Source organism: Falco cherrug, chromosome 4 (genome assembly GCF_023634085.1).
Source record: "Falco cherrug isolate bFalChe1 chromosome 4, bFalChe1.pri, whole genome shotgun sequence".
Classification (NCBI taxonomy): Eukaryota; Metazoa; Chordata; class Aves; order Falconiformes; family Falconidae; genus Falco; species Falco cherrug.
In genome coordinates, this window is record NC_073700.1 from 73998601 (window position 1) to 74021615 (window position 23015).

General features: G+C 39.6%; 1 protein-coding gene and 1 long non-coding RNA gene across 2 annotated transcripts in view; one reads left to right on the forward strand and one right to left on the reverse strand.

Annotated features, from left to right (window-relative positions):
* Positions 1-19017, forward strand: part of CROT (carnitine O-octanoyltransferase) — a 22005-nt gene extending 2988 nt beyond the window's left edge. Inside the window, exons 3-17 of the mRNA XM_055708571.1 lie at positions 4194-4318; positions 5225-5406; positions 5615-5739; positions 8044-8152; positions 10214-10307; positions 10401-10526; positions 10958-11059; positions 11676-11759; positions 11856-11963; positions 12248-12378; positions 13736-13859; positions 15939-16017; positions 16632-16725; positions 16887-17006; positions 18066-19017. Coding sequence (XP_055564546.1) covers positions 4194-4318; positions 5225-5406; positions 5615-5739; positions 8044-8152; positions 10214-10307; positions 10401-10526; positions 10958-11059; positions 11676-11759; positions 11856-11963; positions 12248-12378; positions 13736-13859; positions 15939-16017; positions 16632-16725; positions 16887-17006; positions 18066-18186 — 1724 coding nt within the window. The 3' untranslated portion in view covers positions 18187-19017. The remainder of the gene's footprint in view (positions 1-4193; positions 4319-5224; positions 5407-5614; positions 5740-8043; positions 8153-10213; positions 10308-10400; positions 10527-10957; positions 11060-11675; positions 11760-11855; positions 11964-12247; positions 12379-13735; positions 13860-15938; positions 16018-16631; positions 16726-16886; positions 17007-18065) is intronic.
* Positions 6043-23015, reverse strand: LOC129734139 (uncharacterized). The gene is made up of 3 exons (XR_008731958.1): positions 22881-23015; positions 20361-20670; positions 6043-6297 (listed from the first exon to the last, which is right to left on the reverse strand). It is a non-coding gene; the product is annotated as an uncharacterized LOC129734139 (long non-coding RNA).

Genomic DNA, 23015 nt, shown 5'->3' on the forward strand with positions numbered 1-23015 from the left:
ATGCAACTGAAGGTCTTTCATGTGCTGCTTCTTGTTCGTGGATGGAGCTGATCTCCTATGCCGAAAGGAAGACAAGGTCTGTGGGGCTGGGGAAAGTGGCAAGACAGAAGTTCCCCTGAACAGTGAGAAAGGCACTGAGTTCTGCTCCTTCCTAACAGTGCTGCTTCTACATCTGATCAAATGGTTTTAGAATCATGCAGGCTGGGGAGGGTTCATCTAGACCAGATTCCTGCTCAAAGCTGGTCTAGCTACAGCAGATTGTTCAGGCCTTGCTTATTTGGGGTTTGTATATTTGCAAGAATGGAGATTCCACAGCCTCTCTGGACAACCTTTCTGGTGTTTGATCACCCTCATGATTGTGGAAGGGGGAACAAAAAATAAACCAACAAAAAAAAAAAAGAAAAAGAACCCCAACCTCTATATTTTCCTTGTCAGAAATTTCCTGTGCTCCAACCTGAGTCCATTTTCTCTTGTCCTATTTCTGTGCATCTCTCAGAGGAACTGTGCTTTGTCTTCGCTATGCCTTTCCGTTAAGTTGTTACGGAGTGCAGCAAGGTCTTCCCTTTGCATTCTCTTTTTAAGCTGAACAAACTCAGTTCTCAGCCTCATCTCATGTGTTCCAGTCCCCAAGCAGTCTTACTCACCCCTTTAACTGTTGGACTAGATGATCTTAAAGGTCTTTTCCAAACTAAAAGATTCTATGAATAGAGACCAGAAACCAGTAATCTTGCTTATTTTCTTTCTTGTATGCATGCGCATATTGCTCTGTAATGACTTTTTAACTTTAATAACAGAGGATAATTACTCTTTCTTACGATATTGTGTGGTAATAAAGTCACTTTCTGTGAAACCTAGAGTGTTGGACTACCCTCAGTCTTGGGGAGGCTTTCAACTCCAGGTTTCCTGGGTGAATACTGTAAGCTGCTAAATTAAATGGTGTAGGTGGATGGCTCTGTCAACATTTCTTTTTTCATGTGTGGTCACAACTGAAGGTGGTGCAATTCAGGCTGCATCTAGATAAGGTCTAGATATGTTAGGTACTGCCTGAATGTTCATAGCTGATCATATGTGCTGAAGGTGCAGGTGGAATGCTGGTACCTTTCCAATCGTGGTGGTGTTGCATGTGTGGCATAAGTGGAATTTAGGGAGGTCCCAGTGCAATTTAAACACAAGCACTGTATGATAATACTTGTAAGTGGATATTCCGTGTTGCTGTCTAAGGGTGTCAGCATGCATTTAAAAATGCATTTGTAGGTATCATTTGGCCCTTACTCTCCATGTTTGTCCTATGAAGCAGGGAAAATATCACTGGAACTTGAATTATACTGTTGTGGAGTAGCAGGAGTAGGCCAGTGTGTAGCTGAAGATGGATCTTTATCTTGCACCTTAGGACAGGTAGTGCAAAATACTAAAATTGCTTTTATGATTAGGATAAAAATTGAGTTATTTTTGAAAAGGAGTGAGGAGGACTTACCCTTGGTGGAAGAGGATCAGCATAGGGAACACTTGAACAGATTGGATATTAAAAATTCCATGGGACCAGTTGGGATGAGTCCATGAGTGCTGAGGGGGCTGGCCTTTGTCATTGGGAAGCCACTTCTGATAATCTTTGAAAAGTTGTGGGGACTGGGGAAGGTTTCTGAGGTCTGGAAAAAAGCAAACATCACTGCTGTCTTCAGGAAAGGCAAGAAAGAAGATTTGGGGAAACGCAGGACAATCAACCTCACCTTAATCCCTGGGGGTCCCCCGCAAATAGTTGTGGAAACCATTTCCCAGCATATGAAGGACAAGAAGATGGCTGGGAGTAGGCAGCATGGCTTTTTGAAAAGGAAATAATGCTTGACCAACCTGATACCATTTTATGATGAAGTGACTTGTCTCAGTGGATGAAGGGAGTGTAATGGATATTGTGTTGTTTATATTGACTTTAGCAAGGATTTTGGCAAATCAGAAGTGGTTGGTTGTGTTTTGGTGGTTTTTTTTTAAATTCATCATAGATGAACTGGTAAAGTATGGGCTAAGTCTTCAGTCCACCTGACTCTCTACTACCATCTCAGCTGCTGGACTCAAAGCTTTGTGATCAGCAGCACATATTCCAGATGTAGGCCAGTCTCTGATGGTATACCCTGGGAGTCCAGTATTGTTTAACATCTTCTTTAATGACCTGGATGATGGGACAGAATGCACGGTGAGTTTGCAAGTGGTACAAAGCTGGAAGGAGTGGCTGATAGACCAGATGGTTGTACTGCCATCAGCGGGAGCTTGACAGGCTGGAGGAATGGACTGACAGGAGCCTCACGGAGTTTAACAAAGGGAAATGCCAAGTCTTGCAACCAGGGAGGAACAACTCCCCACACCAGCACAAGCTGGGCCAAATGGTTGGAAAGCAGCTTTGCAGAAAAGCCCCTGGGGATCCTGGTGGACCTGAGTTGGACATGAGCCAGTAGTGTGCCCTTGCAGCAGGGCAGGCCAGCAGCCTTCAGGGTTCCATTAGAAGGAACATTGCCAGCAGACAGAGAGGTGGTCCTTCCACTCTATTCAGCGCTGGGGAGGCCACGTCTGGAGTACTGTGTCCATTTCTGGGCTCCCCAGTACAAGCAAGACATGGACATAACTGAAGTGAGCCCAGGGAAGGGTCATGAGAGTGATTAAGGGTTTGGATTATCTGACAGATGGGAAGAGGCTGAGCGAGCTGGGACTGCTCAACCTGGGGAGGAGAAGGCTTTAGGACCTTTAGGGGGATCTTTGCAACATGTGTCAGTACTTGATGGGGAGAAGTAAAGAAGACAGAGCCAGACGTCACAGTGGTATCCAATGACAGAACAAGAGGCGATGGGCACAAATAGAAATGCAAGACATTCCTTTTAAAAAGAAGATGACTGTTTTTATTGTGAGAGTGGTCAAGCACTGGAGCAGGTTGCTAACAGGAAGGTTGTAGAGTCTCTGTCCTTGGAGATACTCAAAGCCCCAGAATCCTCAGCAACCTGCTGTAGCTGACCCCACTGAGATGAGGTGTTGGACTAGATGTTCTCTAGATCTATGAAGAAGAAAAAAGTAGTGATTGCAGGCAAGCAGTCATAGTTGTAGGAAGACACAGATGTGAGGAAGTAGGATTTTGATTCTACAAGGATCAGTTAAGTATTTGAGACCTTGCCCAGCTGAAACTCCATTGTTACTCGCGAAGGATATATTAGAGGTGGTACAGATACACAATCAAATGTATCCTTCCTTGTTTCTTAACAGCTGTAAGTAAATCACAGGGCTAGCACGAGCAAGACAGACAAGGAATCAGCTGACAGTAGTGTCCAGCAGCCTTAAAAATGAGTCAGACTTCATTGTGTAGGCACTGAATCGGCAGAACCCTACCCCTCCCATTCTGTTTGTCACTGACTTCGCAATCTAAGTATAAAGATAACAGAAAATACATTATATGCAAGGTGAATGTAAGAAGACGAGATGTTGAGACTCAGAAGCTTGGACTCAACTATATGGAATCAGACATCAGCAGTGCCTGTTAATGACCACAGGTTTCATGGTAAAAAGGCTTTAAGGAAGTTTTTTAGATTAAAAGAATGACTACTTTTGCAAATGTTTACAAAGAACTTTGGCCTGTATGGTGCATGATCTGAGAGAAATCCAGAAGTATTTTAAAATACAAAATTTGGGTAGTAGTAACTGCCATCAGTGTCATTCAAAGGTAATCGTAATGTGGGGACAGTGAATGGGAATTGATGGGCAAGGTGCTTGTAGATCACGAATAGACTTTTGAAGATAAAGGCAAGTAACTTAAGGTTGGTGCAGTAGGGTGGCAGACACATATGGCTCAATATATTAATTTAGAAAGTTCCTGTAAATGTAATTAATCAGTGAATTCTGTGGCAGCTGTTGCAGAACTCATAGTATTTCCAGCTGCAGTTTTAAATATATTGGATTTGGTTATCTGTTTCAGGTTTTCAGCAATTGCTTTCATTTCCTAACATCTACATTTATTTAAAAGTATGTATTTATGTTTTATTAGAACACAGTGATTAATTTATGGAATTTTAAAGGTGTGTTCCCTTCAAATACTTGTTTTAGAAAAATAAATTCTGAGTATTTTCATCTACTTCCTTGCCCATGGATATGTGCATCTCGGAATAAATCTCAGTATACAGCTGTGTTTAAAATAAAATAAAAACATTTCCTTTTTACAGTGAAGCCTTTTCTAAATCAACAAGAATATGAAAGAACCGAGGATATAGTTAAAAAATTTGAAAATGGGATTGGGAAAGAGTTGCATCAGAAATTACTGGAAAGAGCTAAAATGAGAAGGAACTGGGTACGTATTTAGATATGTAAGAAATCATAATTCAACTTACGGAAAGTTGGTTGTTCAGGATATAATTTAGAGAGTCATTTAGCTTTTTTTTAAATCTTAGGATCTTCCTCGTATCTGCCATTTGGCCAATGGATACGAACACATTCACTTACATACATGTGGCTTGTTTGGTTTTTTTTCCAAAGCTGAGCGGTTAAGAAAGCTCACTAACTGAAATGTTGTTACCTACCAGCCTTGGAATGCTTTGTCTGTCAGTTTCTTCTTCTGTCACCTCTACCCACCTCCCTCGCCGCCCCCCCCCCCCCCCCCCCCCCCCGAAAAAAAGAAAAAGAGTAAAAGACAAAGGAATTCAGAGTATGTTCTCTTTGTTTCCTGAAAAAAGCCATGTGGTAGCATTCTAAAGTTGTCTTTCAACAGAGAAAGGGATCCGAGTTGGGGTGTTACCAAGTGGAGCTCATGAGAACCTTGTAAACCTTAACGTGACACACTCTGGAGTGCAGATTTCCAGACGATGATAGAAAAAATACATTATAAATTGTCTGTCCCAGATCCTCTCTTAACACAAATCTCCTATCCTTCCATTCTTCATGGCGTAATCTGTCTGATATTAGCAGCCGCAGCTGACATCTGCAAGAGTTTAAGATCAATAATATCAGGGAAGAACTCTTCATAAAAATTCACTATTTAATAGTCTTAAGCAGTATTGAATTTTATTTTAGGCTTGAAAATAGAAGAGCTGTATATGTTAACCTCTGCAGTCAGTTTTGAACCATTATATAGGAACTACTATCCAAAATATTTTTTTTAAAAAAAAAGTAAAAGCAGCAGACAGTTGAACAATCAAGTGATTGTTAAAGAATTAATGACTAAAACTTAATTCTGATGCTAAACATTTTTCATTTTCAGCTGGAGGACTGGTGGCTGAATGTGGCTTATCTTGATCTTCGCATATCAACGCAAATACACTGTAATATGGGAGGCCCCGGTCCCTATATTGAACACTTCTGGCCACCAAAAGAGGGCACTCAGATAGAAAGAGCATGTGTAAATATATGGCACACTCTGAAATACTGGGAACTGTTACGAGAGTAAGACTTTAAGTAATTATTTATTAAGAATTAAATTAAGAAATCGAAGATTCTAAGTATTAATGATCTATGTGTACTTCAGTCACAAAAATATGTTTACGTTCATTGGCATGTGTTCTTTGCAGTGAAAGATGGTTTTGTCTTACCTTGATTTGCTTGCATAATTATCATCTGTCTTGTTTAATTTTGGTGTATTTGTTTACTACAGAGAGAAGGTGGCAATACAGAGATCTGGGAGTGCTGTTCTGGACATGAGCCAATTTCGAATGCTCTTCTGCACTTGCAGAATTCCTGGAGTTACCAGAGACTCGATTGGCAGTTATTTTAAAACTGGTAAACAAACACAAACTGGGGGTTAATACAAGCAAATGATTTTATATTAATGGGCTAATGGAGTGGTCATGTTAACCATAGGGTACTTGCTTCCTCAAGCACTAAATCGGGTACTCATTGTTGAGTACCTATGTAAGGAAGCAAAGAAGCTATCTACTTTACAAATGTCCTTTTTGGTCCAATATTTAGTCCTTACTAAACAAGATTTAAAAGAAAGCTGTGCTTCAAATTGTATGTTACCAGCCTGGTGCCTATATGAAGTGTGGCAGCATTAAAGATTAAAAAAAAGACAAATTCCATGTGTTAAAAACGAGGGTGAAGTCTGTGTATTGTAGGGACAGAATTTCATCGTCATTACTAATTGCATCTTCCACAGAATGCTTTTCTCAAGTGTGCTCCCATACGTTCTGCTGGAATAGTTCTTACTTATTTTCTGTCATTGTGCTGTTTCTTGGCTTGGTCAGCATCTTCTCTTTTCAGTCTTGAAAGTACTCCATAGTGCTTCTTGAAGCCATTCTTTTAAGCTTCCAATGGTTTTCTGGGGTACAGGATTGAGAGCTAGAGTGAAAACGTAGTGGTTTTATTCAGCCTCCACTAACAAATACTGTAGTATTAGTAATCAACTAACTGAAATCGTAACACCACTCTCACACACGTTCTGACGTGGCCAGAGTTGTTCAGCAGTGTCAGCCTAGATAATTGTGGGAGGTGTGAGTTCCTAAGACTCAGTAATTCAAGAAGAAGGAGGCATTGCCTTGCTCCATAGAAAATATGTAAGGATACGATGAGAAAATGCAAAGTTGAAGGCAAGCTTCAAGGGTTTTTTGTTGGTATTACAATTGAAGAGTCAGTTTAAATACCAAAACATAGAAGAAACATTCAAATGGTGGAAACTCAGTGTGCTGTTACGGTCACACTTAATAAACAAAGCTGTTACCACTTGAAATTGCGTTCAGATTGCAGAGTAGGGCACCTAAAATTTAACAGGTAATGTCAGCTTGTAGTCAGAGACCATGCTGAAAGCAAGGACAGCCTGATCAGTGGAACCTGAAGAGGTGTTTGGTTCAACCTGCAGCAGACACCTTAATGAGAACAGGTGAAGAGCTCATTAGTTGTTATTAAGTGTATTGGGTAGATCTCTACCAACTGTAGTGAGATTTCAGGCACTTAATTCTAGGTATGTTTATTTCCAGACTTGATTCAACCCTTTGCTTTAGACAGCTACAGTTAGGATGGTGCTACCTAAAGTAACTGAATTTGATGTCATCCCTTCTAATTTTTGTTATATTAGAAATTAATTTCATGATCTATGAAGATGAGGTTTACATGAAATGACAAATTCCTCACTTTAGAATGTCTTTCACCAGGTATGTATTGAATTGTATTACCTGTTTTAAAAAGTAGGACCCTAAAGATAGGTAAAAACCTTCAAGACTTCAGCGGATGCCGACTCAGTTACATACTTGTGGTAAAGCAGCATGCATTTCTTCTTTTTCCCAGGGTGGAACACTAGACTAGAAAACATGTAGCACCGTGGCTCAGTTTAAGAAAATGTAGCCACGTTTCTTGGGATTTTAACATCTGAGTTTTGTCAGAATCTTTTCCAACTTTATTTAATCTTATTTCCAGAAAGATGGATTCAGTAAGGCAATGCTATGCAAATGTACCTGGCCCAGTGTGGGCCAGCATCATCCACGTTTCTGTATAATGGCCACATTGGTGTGTCAGTGCTCCCTTTTTACAGATCTGCGTGCGCTGATCAGGTCTGATTGACATAGTAGTGCATCTCGCATCTTGAGCTCTGTGGGTGAAACTGGTTGCATAAACACTGACAACCGAAGGACTCAATTGTTTGCTAAGTGTCTTAGCAGCAGGCTTGCTGCATTATATTAATCCCTTTTACAAAACAAACCAACCAACCAAACTCATGCAAGAGAGAAATGTTACTAGATCAACTTTCAGCAATCAAGACTGATGATGGCAGAGGGTGATCCTGCCTACAAGGTACACAAATGACATTTGCTACTAGATAGTGACAATGACTTGAAGTAATTAGTAGCAGTGAAAGTTAGGTACTTCTGTGTATTTTCTCTCATGGTTTTAAAATTGTTTAGATTTGCAGTAAGATAATGCAATTCGACTTCTAAAGTTATTTTTGTTCTTATCTCCCGTTTTTAACTGTACGAAGTCTGCCTTATTTTGAACAAAAAAGTCTGTAGGACTTGCTGAGTGTTTTTCCTGTATCTGTCATTCACTCTATCCTCATGGTTGGATTTTCTTGGGTTTTTTTTTGTTTCATTTCAGAGACTGAAGGTGAATGCCCATCTCACTTAACAGTCCTGTGTCGAGGTCGAGTGTTTGCATTTGATGCTATACATGAAGGCAATATGGTGACTCCTCCAGAGATTTTCAGGTTTTCAAACCACCTTGTCTCAAATAATCTGTCCTATTTAAGCTACCTACCAGAGTCTGTTCTCTTTCCATCCCCTTCACCCCAAAGAATTAGGTGTGAGAGAAGCTACAGCTTCTCTTCTACCTGAGGGTTCAGATTTGAGTACATCAGGGGTCCTCAAACTATGGCCAGCAGGCCAGATGCGGCCCCCCAGGGTCCTCAGTCCGGCCCCCGGTATTTACAGAACCCCCCTGCTGGGGGCTGGGGGGGGGAAACCAAGCAGCCGCAGATGACTGCCTGCCACTGCATCCGTGCGCCGGCCCCCTGGTTAAAATGTTTGAGGACCCCTGGAGTAAATTCTTGTGTAGTGGATGGCAGCTTCTTGGCATGAAGCACTGATGATCATGTACTGTTGTAATACACCCACAGAACGTCACGCAAAAGGGCTGAATGAAGATGTTTCAGTAGGTAGCATGATTCATGTGGGAAGTTTCTTGGCATGGAATTATTAAAATTACGTGTAACTCCATTCCTTTCAGGACCATCCCACATTGTTAATTGTCTCATTGCTACTTAATCATTAACACAGATGAAGCACCACTTGCATATTGATTCATATCTAGTACACTTGTGGTTAATTTTCTCAGTAGTAGAGGGGCTGGAATTCCCATTGGTATACACTGATTGACTCCCTGCTAACTACAGAGCAGTACTGCAGTATTTCACGTCTTGGCATCAGACCTGTGACAACCAGCCATGTTTGTGGCTTTTTTCATGTTCTTGAGGTGCTGCAAAAGAACAGAGGGAAAGAATTTGGTTCTTTTAATACTAAATTTCAGTACTAGTGAAACTGGCAATGTTTAAACCTTTTCTGTGCTGTGTCTCCTATCTCCCAGTAGCATGTGGAGGTGGTGGCTTTTCTAACTGTCAGTACAGTTGTGGGCACAGCGTTTCCTACTGTGTTAGTTGAACTCTGATGTCACGGACAGAGACAGTTTCAGCATAAGTCTCATGTGATTGCTTTGGGATCTATATGCATCTACTTATTAAAGAGGGGTTGTGCATTTCTTCTAGGAATAACTTACTGCATTTGTCAAAGTGTTGCTTATAGAGCGCGACAGAAATATTATAACTAAAATAGGCAAAAGGTGAATGGCCAAATTCCTGAGGCAAGACAAAAACTAATTAGAGAATTATAACTTTTTCTTTTTAGAGTCTGGTACTTTAATACTTAAATACATATGTTGAAATATCTTCTAATTTCTGTAGCTGTACCTGTTAGATCAAGCAAGTAACAAAGAAATCAACACCTGGAATACAGACAAAAACCCTAGAACGTTCTATTGTCTATAGGAAGGGGAGATTGATTTTTGCTTGGTGGTTTGTTTTAATAACCTCATCATGGGTGTCTTATTTTTGTCAACTGTGTAACTAATGATCAGTAATGAAATTTAATGGGCAAGAGTGCCATAACAAAGGACAAGCCAGATTAAGTGCCTGCAATTTGTGGAGTTTCTTTAACTGAATTTCTTTAAAAAACTGAATCTGAAAACTAAAAATTAGCTCCCTGTTGATAGCTGTTCACGGGGAAAATGCAAGGAAAAGTTAGGAAAGTAAGTATTCTTGTGTAGTTCAGTTTCTACATTTAGGATGTGTTGTAGCTACTGTTCTTTGAATTTCATGGTCTGTCTTGAGTGCGATTTTTGCCTTTGTATCTGATTAGTTCCTATAAAAGCTGCAAAGCTGCAGTATTAGATATCTGCTGCTCAGGAAAGTTTGATCTGTACTGCTGAAGTCTTAGATCTAGTTTTAAATGAAGTGCATAACACTTCAGGACCATAATTGTTTACATCTGCTGAGCTGGTAGCTGCAATTTGAATTAACCATTAGTGACTGAAAACAGAGCAGGTCTTCAGCTGCCCTTTAAGTCTGAGGGAGCCGATTTCTGCTTCCTGAAAATTCACATTAGCTTGTGAATGTGGAACCAAAATTCCAGCATGGCAAAAAAAAGAGAGATAAAAAGGATGACTTTATCTTCTCTCGTGTTCTTTGTTAACTAAAGTTTTTGAAATCTTCTTAAAGGCAACTTACATATATACAGAAAAGATGCCATAGTGAACCAGATGGACCAGGACTGGCAGCTCTAACAAGCAATGAAAGGACAAAATGGGCAGAGGTGGGAATACTTTGATGGTTGTTTCCTGAGAAAAACATTGTGATCACTGGAAATACATAATTTCACTTAGCATTGTCTTTTTATGCTTTCTAGTTACGTGAATATTTGGTTGATCTTGATCCAAAGAACTTTACTCTTCTGGAAAAAATTCAGAGAAGTTTGTTTGTGATCTGCCTTGATGATTCTAGTCCCCATGCAACTCCTGAGGACTACACTGAGGTAGCTAAGGATTTTTGATAATTCATATCTGGTCTTTATATAAAAATTTCTCCTGCACATATGCAGAAGTAGCACTTCGTGCTCTTTCAGAACAGAGAAAATGAAGCAGATAAATATGCAAATAATGCTGCTTGTTGATCCATAGGAATACTTAGTTTAAATTGTTAGGATATTGGAAATGGGGATGACTGAAATCTGTCTTCATAATCTTTTAGCCCCCTGTCCTTCAGGATTCTCAAAAATATAGTCATCAGCTTGTTATCACTGTAATTTAAAAGCTTGGGTGTATAATCATGTTTCATCTTCAACTAGGTGAAGATGTCTTATCTCTCAGGAAGGTCTCACCATCTTAATGTGGGCTTGGTTTAGCTGACAGGTTGGCAGTGTTCTTTGTGGATTTTAAAACCTACAGTGAGTAACTTTTGTTTTAGCTTATAAGGCTGGGGCTCATAGGTGATCCAACTGTACGCTGGGGAGATAAATCCTACAACAGCATCTTTTTTTCCAATGGAACCTGTGCCGCATTCTGCGATGTAAGTTGAATATTTTTTTCCCTGCTTAAAAACCTTTCAAGTATTTATTTACTAAGTTTTCCCTTTCAGAGTATTATCTTAAATGTTTAATGCTTTCCTCTTTAGTATACCCTTGTTTACCAGGCACCTTATCTGACAAGTTTCCAAAAGCAGTCTGCTTTTGCAGTGTTTGATGTTACATCATACTTGAAATAAGAACATGAGATTTGAAATCATAATCTTATTTCTAAAATGATGAGGGAGTTCAAAGACAAAAAGTACATTGCGCAAGAAGGCTTAAAATTAACTCTTTGTATGATGTAGCTGTTTGAACAGCTGTTTTTTAAACTCGCGTTTTTTTGAAACTCATTATTAAATGGCCAGAAGGGCCTACATCCTGCCTAAAATATGCTTTTCCACAGCAGTGGTGTACTGTGCCTCCTCACCTGGCTGCAGAGCAGTCAGAACAGTGGGTGCACTCACATAGTTCTGTATGTATTATAGAACTAGAAAAACAAGTCCAACACTGTGCAGTAAAGTTGTTGGTCTGCAGGAAAAAGAGTGGGGTAGGGAAAAAGAAATTTTATCCTCTTGTAGTTGTGCAAATAATGTGATACCTTGTCTTATATGATTCTAGCATTCTCCTTTTGATGCCATGGCTTTAATTACTATGTTATCTTATGCCGAAAAGACGATTATGGAAAACGAGGGAAAATGGAAGGTACCTATCCTTTTAACTAATAACGTTGAAAGTTAATGTGTCTTTTCTTATGAATAATACTTTTTCTTTTCTTTCTTTCTGTCTGCATCCTCCCAGGGATCAGATAAAGTGAGGGATATTCCATGGCCAGAGGAACTTGTATTCACAGTGGATCAAAAGATTATAAATGAAATTGAATGTACTAAAGAATTTTATTACAAAAAGGTGGATTTTATTTCTACTTTTCTTAATTGTCATAGGGGTTTTGGGGGTTGGGATTTTTTTTGTTTGTTTTGTGGTTTTTTTCCTTCATTTTATTTTTATGGTTTTGACTGGGTTTTCTCCCTTCTGGAGAACAGGGATGAATACGATATGCTAAATTGATGAATCAGGGGACTTAATGCCATGGTTAAATTTGTTACATTGTTGGTTTATGTTGAGTGTGTTTTATCTGAAGTGGACCAAGTTGTGATATTTTGACTTCTATGGCTTTTCCTCTGGTATGATAGGTATCTGACTTGCAGCTGGCGAGTTACGCCTTCACATCCTTCGGCAAAGCATTGATTAGAAAGAAGAAACTTCATCCTGATACATTTGTGCAGCTTGCCCTTCAGCTTGCTTATTACAAATGCCATGGACGGTAAGAAAATCTCATTACTCAGAATAGGAGTAAAAACCTAATTTCTTGAGTAAAGGGGTGGATCTGGAGATACTGGCATTGCAAGGCCACTGCATTGTATGTAATTTGCTGTGGTGCTATAAGGATGAAGAAGTAAGTTTTTTTTTTAAAGTAGGAGTTGCATAGGGCCTTATTTTGCACCATTGAAATTCACAGGGTTTGTGCTCTTGGCTTCCGGAAGGATTGTGTCCTTGTGCCCATATAGGGATCACGTGTGTACATATTGTGGAAGGGGGAGGGCAGAAGACAGTCCATGAAAATGTGGATTTGGGCTCTACTGAAGTAAATACCCAGTGTTTGCCCAAATGTGCAATGGGTCAGGGTTCTTTGATGTCAGATAGTTGCTTAGATGGAGAAGGAAGTTTTAGCTGTAGCAACTGACAGCCGTCAGTAAAACAGTGAGTCTTCTGAGCCTGTGAAAAGCCTTCCAAACCTCAGTGTCTCACTTTCTATAGCAACAATAGATGTTAGGGTTTGGGCAGAATAATATAGATAGTGACCCCCCCAAAATGCCTGGCTCTACATTTTTTGTGTGTGTCGTTTTATTTTGTATGGTTGGTAAAAGGCAGCATTCTTCCTCATACTGGCATTTCTCTTTGCTGGCCCACTCTGATTATGGCTTGTGTAAGTCATTACTGACCTGGCAAGTATTGCTTGCTTCAGAAAAATGAGGGTTTCATCCTGTGTTAGTCACTGGAGATGCATGTCTCATCATAAGAAAGGTCAGTAGCTCTCAGTTTGAACACTGGAATAAATAAATTGTCTGACTAAAGTAGCCTGTTAGGTCTGACAGAGCACACAAGTATTTTTTATATAAGATGTATATTAAGTGGTAGGCTGTCATAGGGCTGCAGGTGCTTCAGGTAAAAGCTGGACGGGTGTCAGTGTGCAGCAGAGAAGGATTTGAGCCTTTTCCTTATGCATTGGGACACACCGCTTATTTCAAGCGAATCTCAGTTTTTGAGATTTTGGGCAGTGTGGATGGTTTCTTTAGTAGAAATGTGTAGTGTAACTGAAGCTTGCATAATTTCAGCTTATTTATGCTAGAGGCTGGTAGGTCTGTAGTCTGCACAAAACAGCCACGACAACCCAGTCTTCTCAAGTTATGATTATAGCAGTGCCACTTTTTCAGTCTGTCTCATGAATGCTTGTAGAGTTCCTTTGTGACTCTTTCTCAGACACACTATTTAAAGAAAATTAGTGGCTTACTGATACTTGTAACTGAGCTAGATGTGTAAGATATTTGGCAGGACTTTCTTGAGAGAGCAAATAGTTTTGTTAAGTTAATGAGATACTCTTTCCTAATTTTTCTTCTTAGCCCTGGCTGCTGTTACGAAACTGCCATGACCAGGCGTTTCTATCATGGCCGCACAGAGACCATAAGACCATGTACTGTGGAAGCAGTGGAATGGTGCAAGTCCATGCTGGATATTTCTGACAATGTAAATACTGAAATCCTACTTTAATCATGGGTTTAGAAGGCCTGTCATTTGAACCGCTTAAAACTCATTTTTCTATTGTCTCATTAATGGGAGTTGGCCTGTTTCCAGTGAGACAGATTTTGAATGTTGGGTTGCTTGAAGTCTGGCTCTGGTCACTGTGACTGAGGTGAGCTGTCACGTGTGAACTTGTTTGGTTTTCTATCCTATTTATCTTTTGGTTTCAAGAATGTGAGTGTCTTCAGTTACATTCACGCTGATTTCCACCCCCACCCCACCCCCCCAAAAAAAAAAAAAAAAGTAACTGGCTTGGAACAAACATATTCTGCTGTGCTGTGGAGTGATTCTGTTGTTTACATTTTTAATTGAAATCAGGAAATGTTAAACTAATCATTGAGTCTGAGAGCAAGATTGAAATTCGTTTGTGTCCTAGTGACCACAGGGATGTATTCCAGAGTTTGTCTCTGAATAGCTGAACTGGTGACCTCTTTTTTTTCCCAGCAACTACTCTCTGGTGCTTGGCTGGCAAAGCATGTCATGCCTTTGTTGCCAAATGAGAGCTGTACTAAAGCTCTTCCTGTTGTCCTCACTGCACAGTTCTCAGACCCTGATAAATGAAGCAAGGAGAAGTTTTTTGAGACAAAGGGCTATGTATCTTTAGGAAATGCAAAGGTTCTGTATTATTAATGCATCTGACAAACATACAGAAATATGGGTATTGGGAAGTATGTGTGATTTGGTAATTACAGTCTTCAAGAGCATATCTTCATAGTCTTCACTGGTTTCTTCTGCCCTGTGCTGCGCCTTTAAAACTCAGTTTTCTGGCCATTATATAAATCTGCTTTCCTACTGCGAATATGGATTCCTGTTATTTCCCTACTCTATTGGTATCTTCTAACCAATTGTCAGCCTCCTATGGGTAATACACATAGAGGCTTGTTACTTCCAACACTAAATAGCATCTCCAACTATCTTCCCATTGCTGGGGGGGGAGTTTATGATGAGTTCTTAAGGCTTAAAAAAGCATTGAATCTGTTCAATAGTACTGAAATTACTGAAATAAGATGCTTAAAACTTTACTTTTAAGGTACTACAAAATACGTAAAGTAGGTACTTTAAAAAAATAAAAAACTTTTGTCTCAACTTTTCTTTTGCCTCTTGTGAGCTTAGTAGCTTGATTTTTATCCAAATTGAGTGGCTGCTGTCCTTGTTTCACATTCTTTGCTCCAACCTCTCATGTAATGAATAAAAAAGCTAAAGGGTCCTTCTTAAGTAGTTAAAGAGCTAGTAAGATCTGAGGTCTTAGAAGTCAAGATCTTGGCCATCTAGAGATATATTTCTAGGCCTCCTTTACTAGAACATGTATTTGTATTCTGTTCTGTCTGGTTTTAATATGTAAGTTCCAATATAAAATCGAAAAAACCCCATTAATGTTGGTCAGAACTTCTGTCATGGAAGTAATATTTCAATCAGCAGAGGAAAATTTGGGAATGCTGTTGGCATCTGTATGTTTTAATTAGGGTCTCTTTTTGTTTCCTGTTTTTTCATCACAGATTTTTTTTTTAATCTTTTTATTTTTCTTGCCATGAAAAGTGATAGAACAGAATATTTCAGTTGGAAGGGACCTACAAGGATGATCTAGTCCAACTGCCTGCCTAATTCAGGGCATGGTGATCGTGTAAATGCAACCGCATCTACTAAAAGCTAGTGTGCTTCTAAACGGTGGTATTGTAGGAAGTTTCTGGGTTTGATTACTCTAGTTCACAGTGGTTGCTTTCTATTGTTACGGCTTGTTTGGGAAAGAGCATGAGGTTTAGAATCTTGTTGAGTGCAATAGTGATTCAAGTAACAGAGCAGAGATACAGGAAAAAAATGAGCAAGTTCTCTTGAAAAAGAAATTTGGATTTGGGAGAGAGTTTGAAATGTACCTTTCAAGTTCCTCCATTTTCTTCTGTCTAAAATTGCTAGACACTGTGAGGGGGAGAAACTTGTTGATCTGTGATTCCTGATGTGTTACTCATCTAAATTGTTTTTTCTTTTTCTTTTTTGTTTTTTTAATCCTGTCTCCACTACTTTACACAGACCTACCAACGACTACAGCTGATGCATAAGGCATTTGCAAAGCATGATAAAATGAGGAAAGACTGTGAGAATGGAAAAGGTACTGAGACCATATATTTTTGTTTTTTCTTGTGGGTGAAAAGGGAATGTTGCTGTATGCTAATACATCTTCTCTGTCTCCTTGTCTTCAGCCTGAGTAAAAACTACCCCTTTAACATTTTATACTTTAATTTCAGGGAAAGGAACTAAAACCTAGTCCTTGTACCCTTCCTTGTGCCCCAAAGACATGTTCACTTTGAATATTAAATCACTTTTTCTGCCCAGCTGGTGAGTTATCTGGGCAGGTGTGGCCCTGAAAGCTTTTTCACTTTGTCCGTGAAATTGCTAGTGGGCCGCTGTCACTGTGTGGAACTCTTCCTCCTTGGCTGAAATGGAAGTTTTCTTGTTTTTTGTTTTCCACAGGAACTGCACTGGGTTTATATTAGTTCATTTGCATTTGGGCTCAGTGTTGCAAGCTGAAAGTAATGAAGGCCTTTTAGATCAAATATTTGGGAAATATTTTAGTATGCTACGCTGTGAATCTTGGTTTTTAGTAGACTCAGTCATTTACCTGTCCTTCAGCTGCTATTTGAGCTTCCTGATATCCAGACCAGAAGCAGCAGAAAAACAGGAAATGCTGCTGTTAATGATGCGGTATTTGCATTTATTTGACAGGCTTTGATCGTCACCTTCTGGGTCTCCTACTCATAGCACAGGAGCAAGGACTGCCAGTGCCAGAACTTTATGTGGATAATGCCTTCACAGCTAGGTAATTTGTATTCTTGGTATCCCTTGATACTGAGGTCTTTGTTATATTGGCTTTACGCATGCTGGTTTCTTGATCTCTAAGATGAAATAATTTTTTTTGTAAAACTCACTTTGTTTTAAATGATCTTTAAAAATGCTGCTTTTATTTTATTTTTTTTACAGCGGAGGAGGTGGGAATTTTGTTCTTTCAACTAGTCTGACTGGCTACACAAGGTTTAGTGGAGCTGCACTCCCTATGGTACATCATGGCTATGGCTTTTTTTATGCAATCAGAGATGACAGGTAAGGATATAATCTCATTTGGGGCATGGTTCTGAGTCTGTCACAAAGGGAAAGGCAGCTAACAGCTAGAATGAGGGAAGAAGTGTCAGAAGAGGTTGAGAAGTGACGTGCATAAAAATAGAGGCATTAAAATTCTGGGAAAGTGTGTGTGGGAGGAAGGAGGAACAGTGGAGGTGAAGTAAGCACCAAAATACTGACAATATAGGCAGAAAGAAAAGAGTGGGGAAGGTGAAAGAAAGGAGGAACAGAAAAAGTTAACTTACTTTAAAATCAGCTTTCATTTTGGAGATCATTAAATGTAACATGTAAAGGTTTTTTTAAAAAAGTAGCACTTGGTTGAGATAGACTAGGTAGAGTAGAGGTGAGCAAACTGTCCATCTCACACATCTCTTGACCCCAACCAGCCCTCTTTCAGTAATAAGGAGAAGCTAAAACATTTGGCTTCAGTTCTCGTAAAATGGTAAGATTTTAAAAGATCCAACTTCAGCTTATTTGTCTTATGGACAACAATTATTGCTTCTTTATCTAATCTAATAAACTACTTTAATTATACTGTGTTGAGATAACTTGCCATTTTGTGATTTAGGTGTAATTCAGATGACTTCTTCCTAAAGCTAAATATGGATTGTGTGCAGATTTGATTCTGTTTGAGAATACAAATCATTTCTACCTGGATCTATGGCCCCATAAAGAGAACTAAATAAAGATTTACTTTTTATTGGGTAAATACAAAGAAAGTACTTTAAATCTTAAACTAGTTGCAGAGAAGAAATGTAACTTACAGTTTTACCAAATATAAGCAGAAAAGTTATGTCACTGTGTATGTAGAAATGGGTATTTAAATCAAAGTATCTAGTTTCAAAATCTGTCAACATTATTGCTTACTGAAGAAGGCACTAGGGATCTGAGTCCTTTTTGAATGTTGAGAAAGTATGTTTATGTGACAATTTTTGCTTCCAAATTTATGTTAACATTTCATATTTTGGGGCAATTTGTGTGACTTTTATCCTAGACCATGACAAGTAAGAGTGGTAACTTCATTGTTTTCTGTACTGACAGGATCGTTGCTACCTGTTCTTCTTGGAAATCATGTCCAGAGACAGATGCAGAAGTGCTCTGTAGAACTGTGTTCCAGTGTTTTCAGGACATGCTACAATTAACAGTTGCAGCTCAGCTGTAAGGTTGATAATGATGTAAAAGCGTTTGCAAACTCACAAGTTATACGTAGTACTTATAAACAAAATGCTACTCAAGAGTACTGTTTATATTCAAGTTTAAGACATTTAATGATCTATGTGAAGTCTGCCTGTTTTTACGGGATTTACTGTGGTAACAGTACCCATTTAAGAGTAATGTAGCCATTTGCAACAACAATGCAAGCAGTAGTACCTTATCTATGTAGAACTATGCAATATTAAAATATGCCTCAACAATGCAAATGTACTTGAGAGATGGGATGTTGGAAGTGGAGAGTTTGTGGGAGACTTGTATTTATGATTTTAGTAACACGTAGAATACTTTGTAGTCTACTGATACTGTTTATGCCAGTGGAGCACTTAATTGTGTACTTAAGAGTAACCATACTATCCTCTTAGGTGATTATGCTTCCTATTCGTAGTGGGTTTTGAAATAGAAGGGCTGCCTCCGTCAGGCTATATGTTATTTTATAAGTTATCTTTCATTTTTGCTGTTGGGATTATACCAAATAAATGTTGTATCCATGAATGGGGATGTTCCCACTACATTTGTAGTAGAAGAGCCCTATAATCTGAAGTATTTTGAAAAAGGAGCTCTCAATAATAAAAACAGAAAGCAGCATATGAGTTCCAGATTCCTCAGAGTTTTCATCTTCTAGTGATCTGTGAACATCTGCTGCTTTAGAGTAATAATACAGAATAAAAATAAGCACTGAATGCAGTTTGATATGATCCTCAGGATTTTAAGACTTGATTCCTCTGTTTGAGCAGCTTTGTATTGTCCTGTCATAGAAATAAAATTATTCTAAAAATCAGCTTTGTATTGGTGGACTATTTAATATGTAGCAACTAAACTTCGTGAGAGAGATAGGATCTTGCAGGCAGATTAACTTGAAATAAAGATTCTAAAGTACCAGTTGTTTTCTCTAGGTTTTGGAGTTTTGAGAGAAATCAGAGATTATTATTTGTTTTACAACAACTGCATCCTCAGCTAACATGAACCCATCTTCTTGCCCTCTGGAAGCTCTACTGCTTCCCCCCCGCCCCAGTAGCAAAACCAGCTAGCCTTTTTATGTCCTTCCTCAAAGCCCAAAACTTTACTGAGTAACAGGCCAGGGTGTGTTATACTGTGTCTTGTTGCCTGAGGAAATAGTCTCATTATTTCAGCCTCATTCTTCCCTGCCTTTATTGGACTACTTGTATGTCCTGTCTCAGTTAAATCTGACAACCATTTGTTGTTTAATGGTTGACTTTAGATCTTAACTCATACAGAGTAAGAATCCATTCCTGTTTTGAAGTCCTGATAATAACCTGCTCTCTTTCTTGGACGCAAATGGCTTTCTGAAATCTCTGTTAGGGAAGTGTGTGCCTTTATGATGCTGTGATTTCTGTCAGATAAATAAGATTTTGGATCAAGCTATGCCTGATGACTTTTTGTTTTTTAAATAAGTTCTGTCTGACAGTTACAACCTTTCACCCCTCAGTGGGGTTAGTAAACCTGGTTGCAACAGTGACAAGGACAGTTTGTTTTGAACATTCATTTTAAACAGCCTCAAATCTGATGATGGGTGTAATTTTGCATTTATTTGCATTTCTTTTCCACACACCTACTGCTGCCTTTCTTGGAATTTCTGGGAGCATAGAAATCCTGGCAGAAGTACAGAAAAAGGAAAACTATTTCAGCAAGTGTATCACTGAGAAAATGTCATCCAGTTACCAGCATAAGCAAAATTTCCTGTTCAGCTGGGGTGGTCTGTGCCTTGCCTAGAGGAACTGAGGACAGATGCGTATCCAGAGAGAACAAAATTAAATTCTGTGAGTTGTTAGAGCTACTTGTTATGTGTTACGGATGCATGAATTCATGAGCATGGTGTTAATTTCCTTGTAAGGAGTAAAATATTTTTTATTCAGATTTGTTCTGCTAAGTTTATGCTCTATGGACTATGCTGGAATGAAGCATAAAGTGTTAACCAGATTTTTCTTAATTATTTTTTTGATGTGGATTTAGGAAAACATAATCAATGCAGAAGGAGCATACTGTAGTGGGGGCTCTGATTTCAGGTCGGGATGGTTAAGCTGCGCCTGTTGTCATAGGACAGGCACCATTTTATTTGAAGACACTGAGACTAAAGCAGGGGGGTGCAGAAATTGGCTGTACCTGTTAGTGCATTGGCAAGCCAAGAACAGGAGCCAGGTTTCTGCATTGGTAGGACTGAGCCAGTTGCTAATCCAGATTCCGTTTTCCCCTACTCTGGGGCTGCATGTGCATTTATGTGCAAAGAGTCATACCTGGAATGGTGCTACAGGCCTGTCTGTTGAGAAACACACCTCTACCTTCCCTCTGCCTGTGAGTGCCAGCATCTTTGTGCACAGGCAATAGCAACTCTTTCTTTCCAGAGACTGCTTTTCTGAAAACATTCTTGGTCTCCTGCTGGCGTACATCTCTCTGCCACGATCCTCATCACTCACTGGAGTTCAAAGAGAATGCAAAGTTAGAACATATAGTTACAATCAGCCTGTAAAAACAGAACCCCCAAAACTGAACGGGTGAACAAGCTGTCCCCTTTTTCACTCACACTGCGTAACAGCAGCAAGCTGGCTGTAGGCTGAGCACTGTGCTTTTTCCTACCCTCAAAAAACTAACCTGTTCAGTCTCCAGTGCCTCTGTCTCCAAACCTTCTCCCTGTTTTTCTGCACACATCCCTTCACTGTGAGCACCCCACACTAGGTGCTGCAGAGCTGATCTTTCCAGCACCTGGAGGACAGAAGAAGCCCTCCATGCCCCCAGTCCTTCACTTTGCAGTTTGGCAAGTCAGCGGGGCTTTTTCATGACTGCTGTGTAATCTTTAATTTGAGCAACTATGAATTTTTGTGCTGATGGAAGAGGGTTGGGTTCTTAGAGAAGCCTTGAAAAACTCCAGCTGTATGAAGCCGCTGTATTGCACCCCACTTACTTATCAACCCTAACTAAAACAGCCTACAAGATCTACTTTCTCTGCCCTCTTGCTATGAGTATTAGAGACATTTGGTACTATGCCAGTGACACAAAGATCTATTTCAAAACTGCTAGAAAATCTATACCACAAAGTGTTTCTGCAGCCACTTCCTTTATTAGCAGCTTTATCCCATCTCTGCTGTGCTGATCTGGGAGTCAGATGTCCTCACCTCTCAAATAACAGTAATGGATAGTAGTCCCTAATCCCATAATTGAATATCACCCTTGTACATCAGTGAGAAAAATTCATCTACCACCACTTGCTCATGTAAGATGAGATATGTGTGTAAAACTATATACCACCACTCGAACTCCTCTTCTCCTCCCACTGTACCTTATCAGGAAATTAGCATCCAATTGTAAGTTTAACTGTCTCTGGTATGCAGAGGCTTATTTAGTCTAAAATAAAACATGAGTCCATATTTCTGCTTTATCCTCATGACTTCATCTAAAGCAGAACTAATGAGCTGTGGACTAAAGTCACCATCCTGTGCCTGTGGGTTCACGGGGATGTTGGACTCTTGGAGCCCGGATCATCTTTTCATTCTGTTTATCGCCTGGCCTAGGGCTCAGTACAATGATGAAATAAAAAATAATAGGCTAGATGTTTCTATCTTTACAAGAAAAATTGTATTTATGCGTACAAGAGACCAGGGACCCATTTGTAAGGAATAACTTGACTTGGCAGCTGTTTTTGGTGTGGGCTGATGAGATGAATCTGTCGTCTTGCTCTCAGAATGTAATAGAAGCTGTTAACTGATTAAGCACTAAGTACTTTTTCCAGTCTCAGAAAAAGTTATCTCACAGTTCAAGGCCACTCTCTCATTGACAAGCAGCAGGAACTAAATACAAACTCCAGGGAGAAGAGGCCAAAAGGACCCTCCAGCATCCCCACCTGTCAAGAAGGCCATCTGTACTTCAGGCTGCAGTTCAGTTTGAGCTACAGATGGCAGTTCTGCCTTTCACAGGGAGTCAGGATTGGGGGGGGGGGAGGCAGCTATCGGGGTTTGGGAAGTCCAGTGGTCACATTTTTCCCTGACTTTTTGAGGAAGGATACAAATCCTCTGAACTGAAACTCTGACTATGGATGAAACATGGATGTACGTGAAGAAACAGATGAAAGATGAGGTCATTTTATTTGGCAAGTGCAAAGTTGTTCTAGGAATGCACAGCCTTCAGCTGCTTCAAGATTCAAGAAGAGCTTTTCAGGTTTTTTTATCTTTCCTTTACTTCATTTTTACATGCTAGGTGATGATGCAATGAAATTAAGTGGCTACCCTAAGCAGTGCTGCTGTTAAATTCCCAACAATTCACCCTTACTGTAATTAAACTAAACCTCAGTGATACCAGTAGGCTCTGGTCAAACCAATGTAGCAACTTCTCTCCACTGGATCTTGTTGTAGTAACTTGAAATGGCACGGGAAATTCAGAAATTCTACTTTCCTTCTACTTTCCCTGTGATTGCATAGAGAATATGGAAAATCCGTGTGTTCCTGCCCTTAATTTTAAAAAATATTACCAAAAAATAGTATTAGAAACATTGACAAAAGTGAGTAGCTACACTAGCAAACGTACAATGAGATTATTTAAAAGGGGGGGGGAAAAGCAAATGAATGATATTAATAAAATTGAGTAAGCATGTGTCGTGCACCTGCAGCTTACACTTTGATGTGGAACACTTACCATTTCTCCACTGCGTAGATCATAAAAATCTCTCAAGCAGCTGCACAGTGCTCTCTCCACAGCCACTGCTACCAGCAAGAGCCACAATTTGTCCTTTTCTACGTTAATGTTCAAGCTGCAGAGCACTTTGGCCTC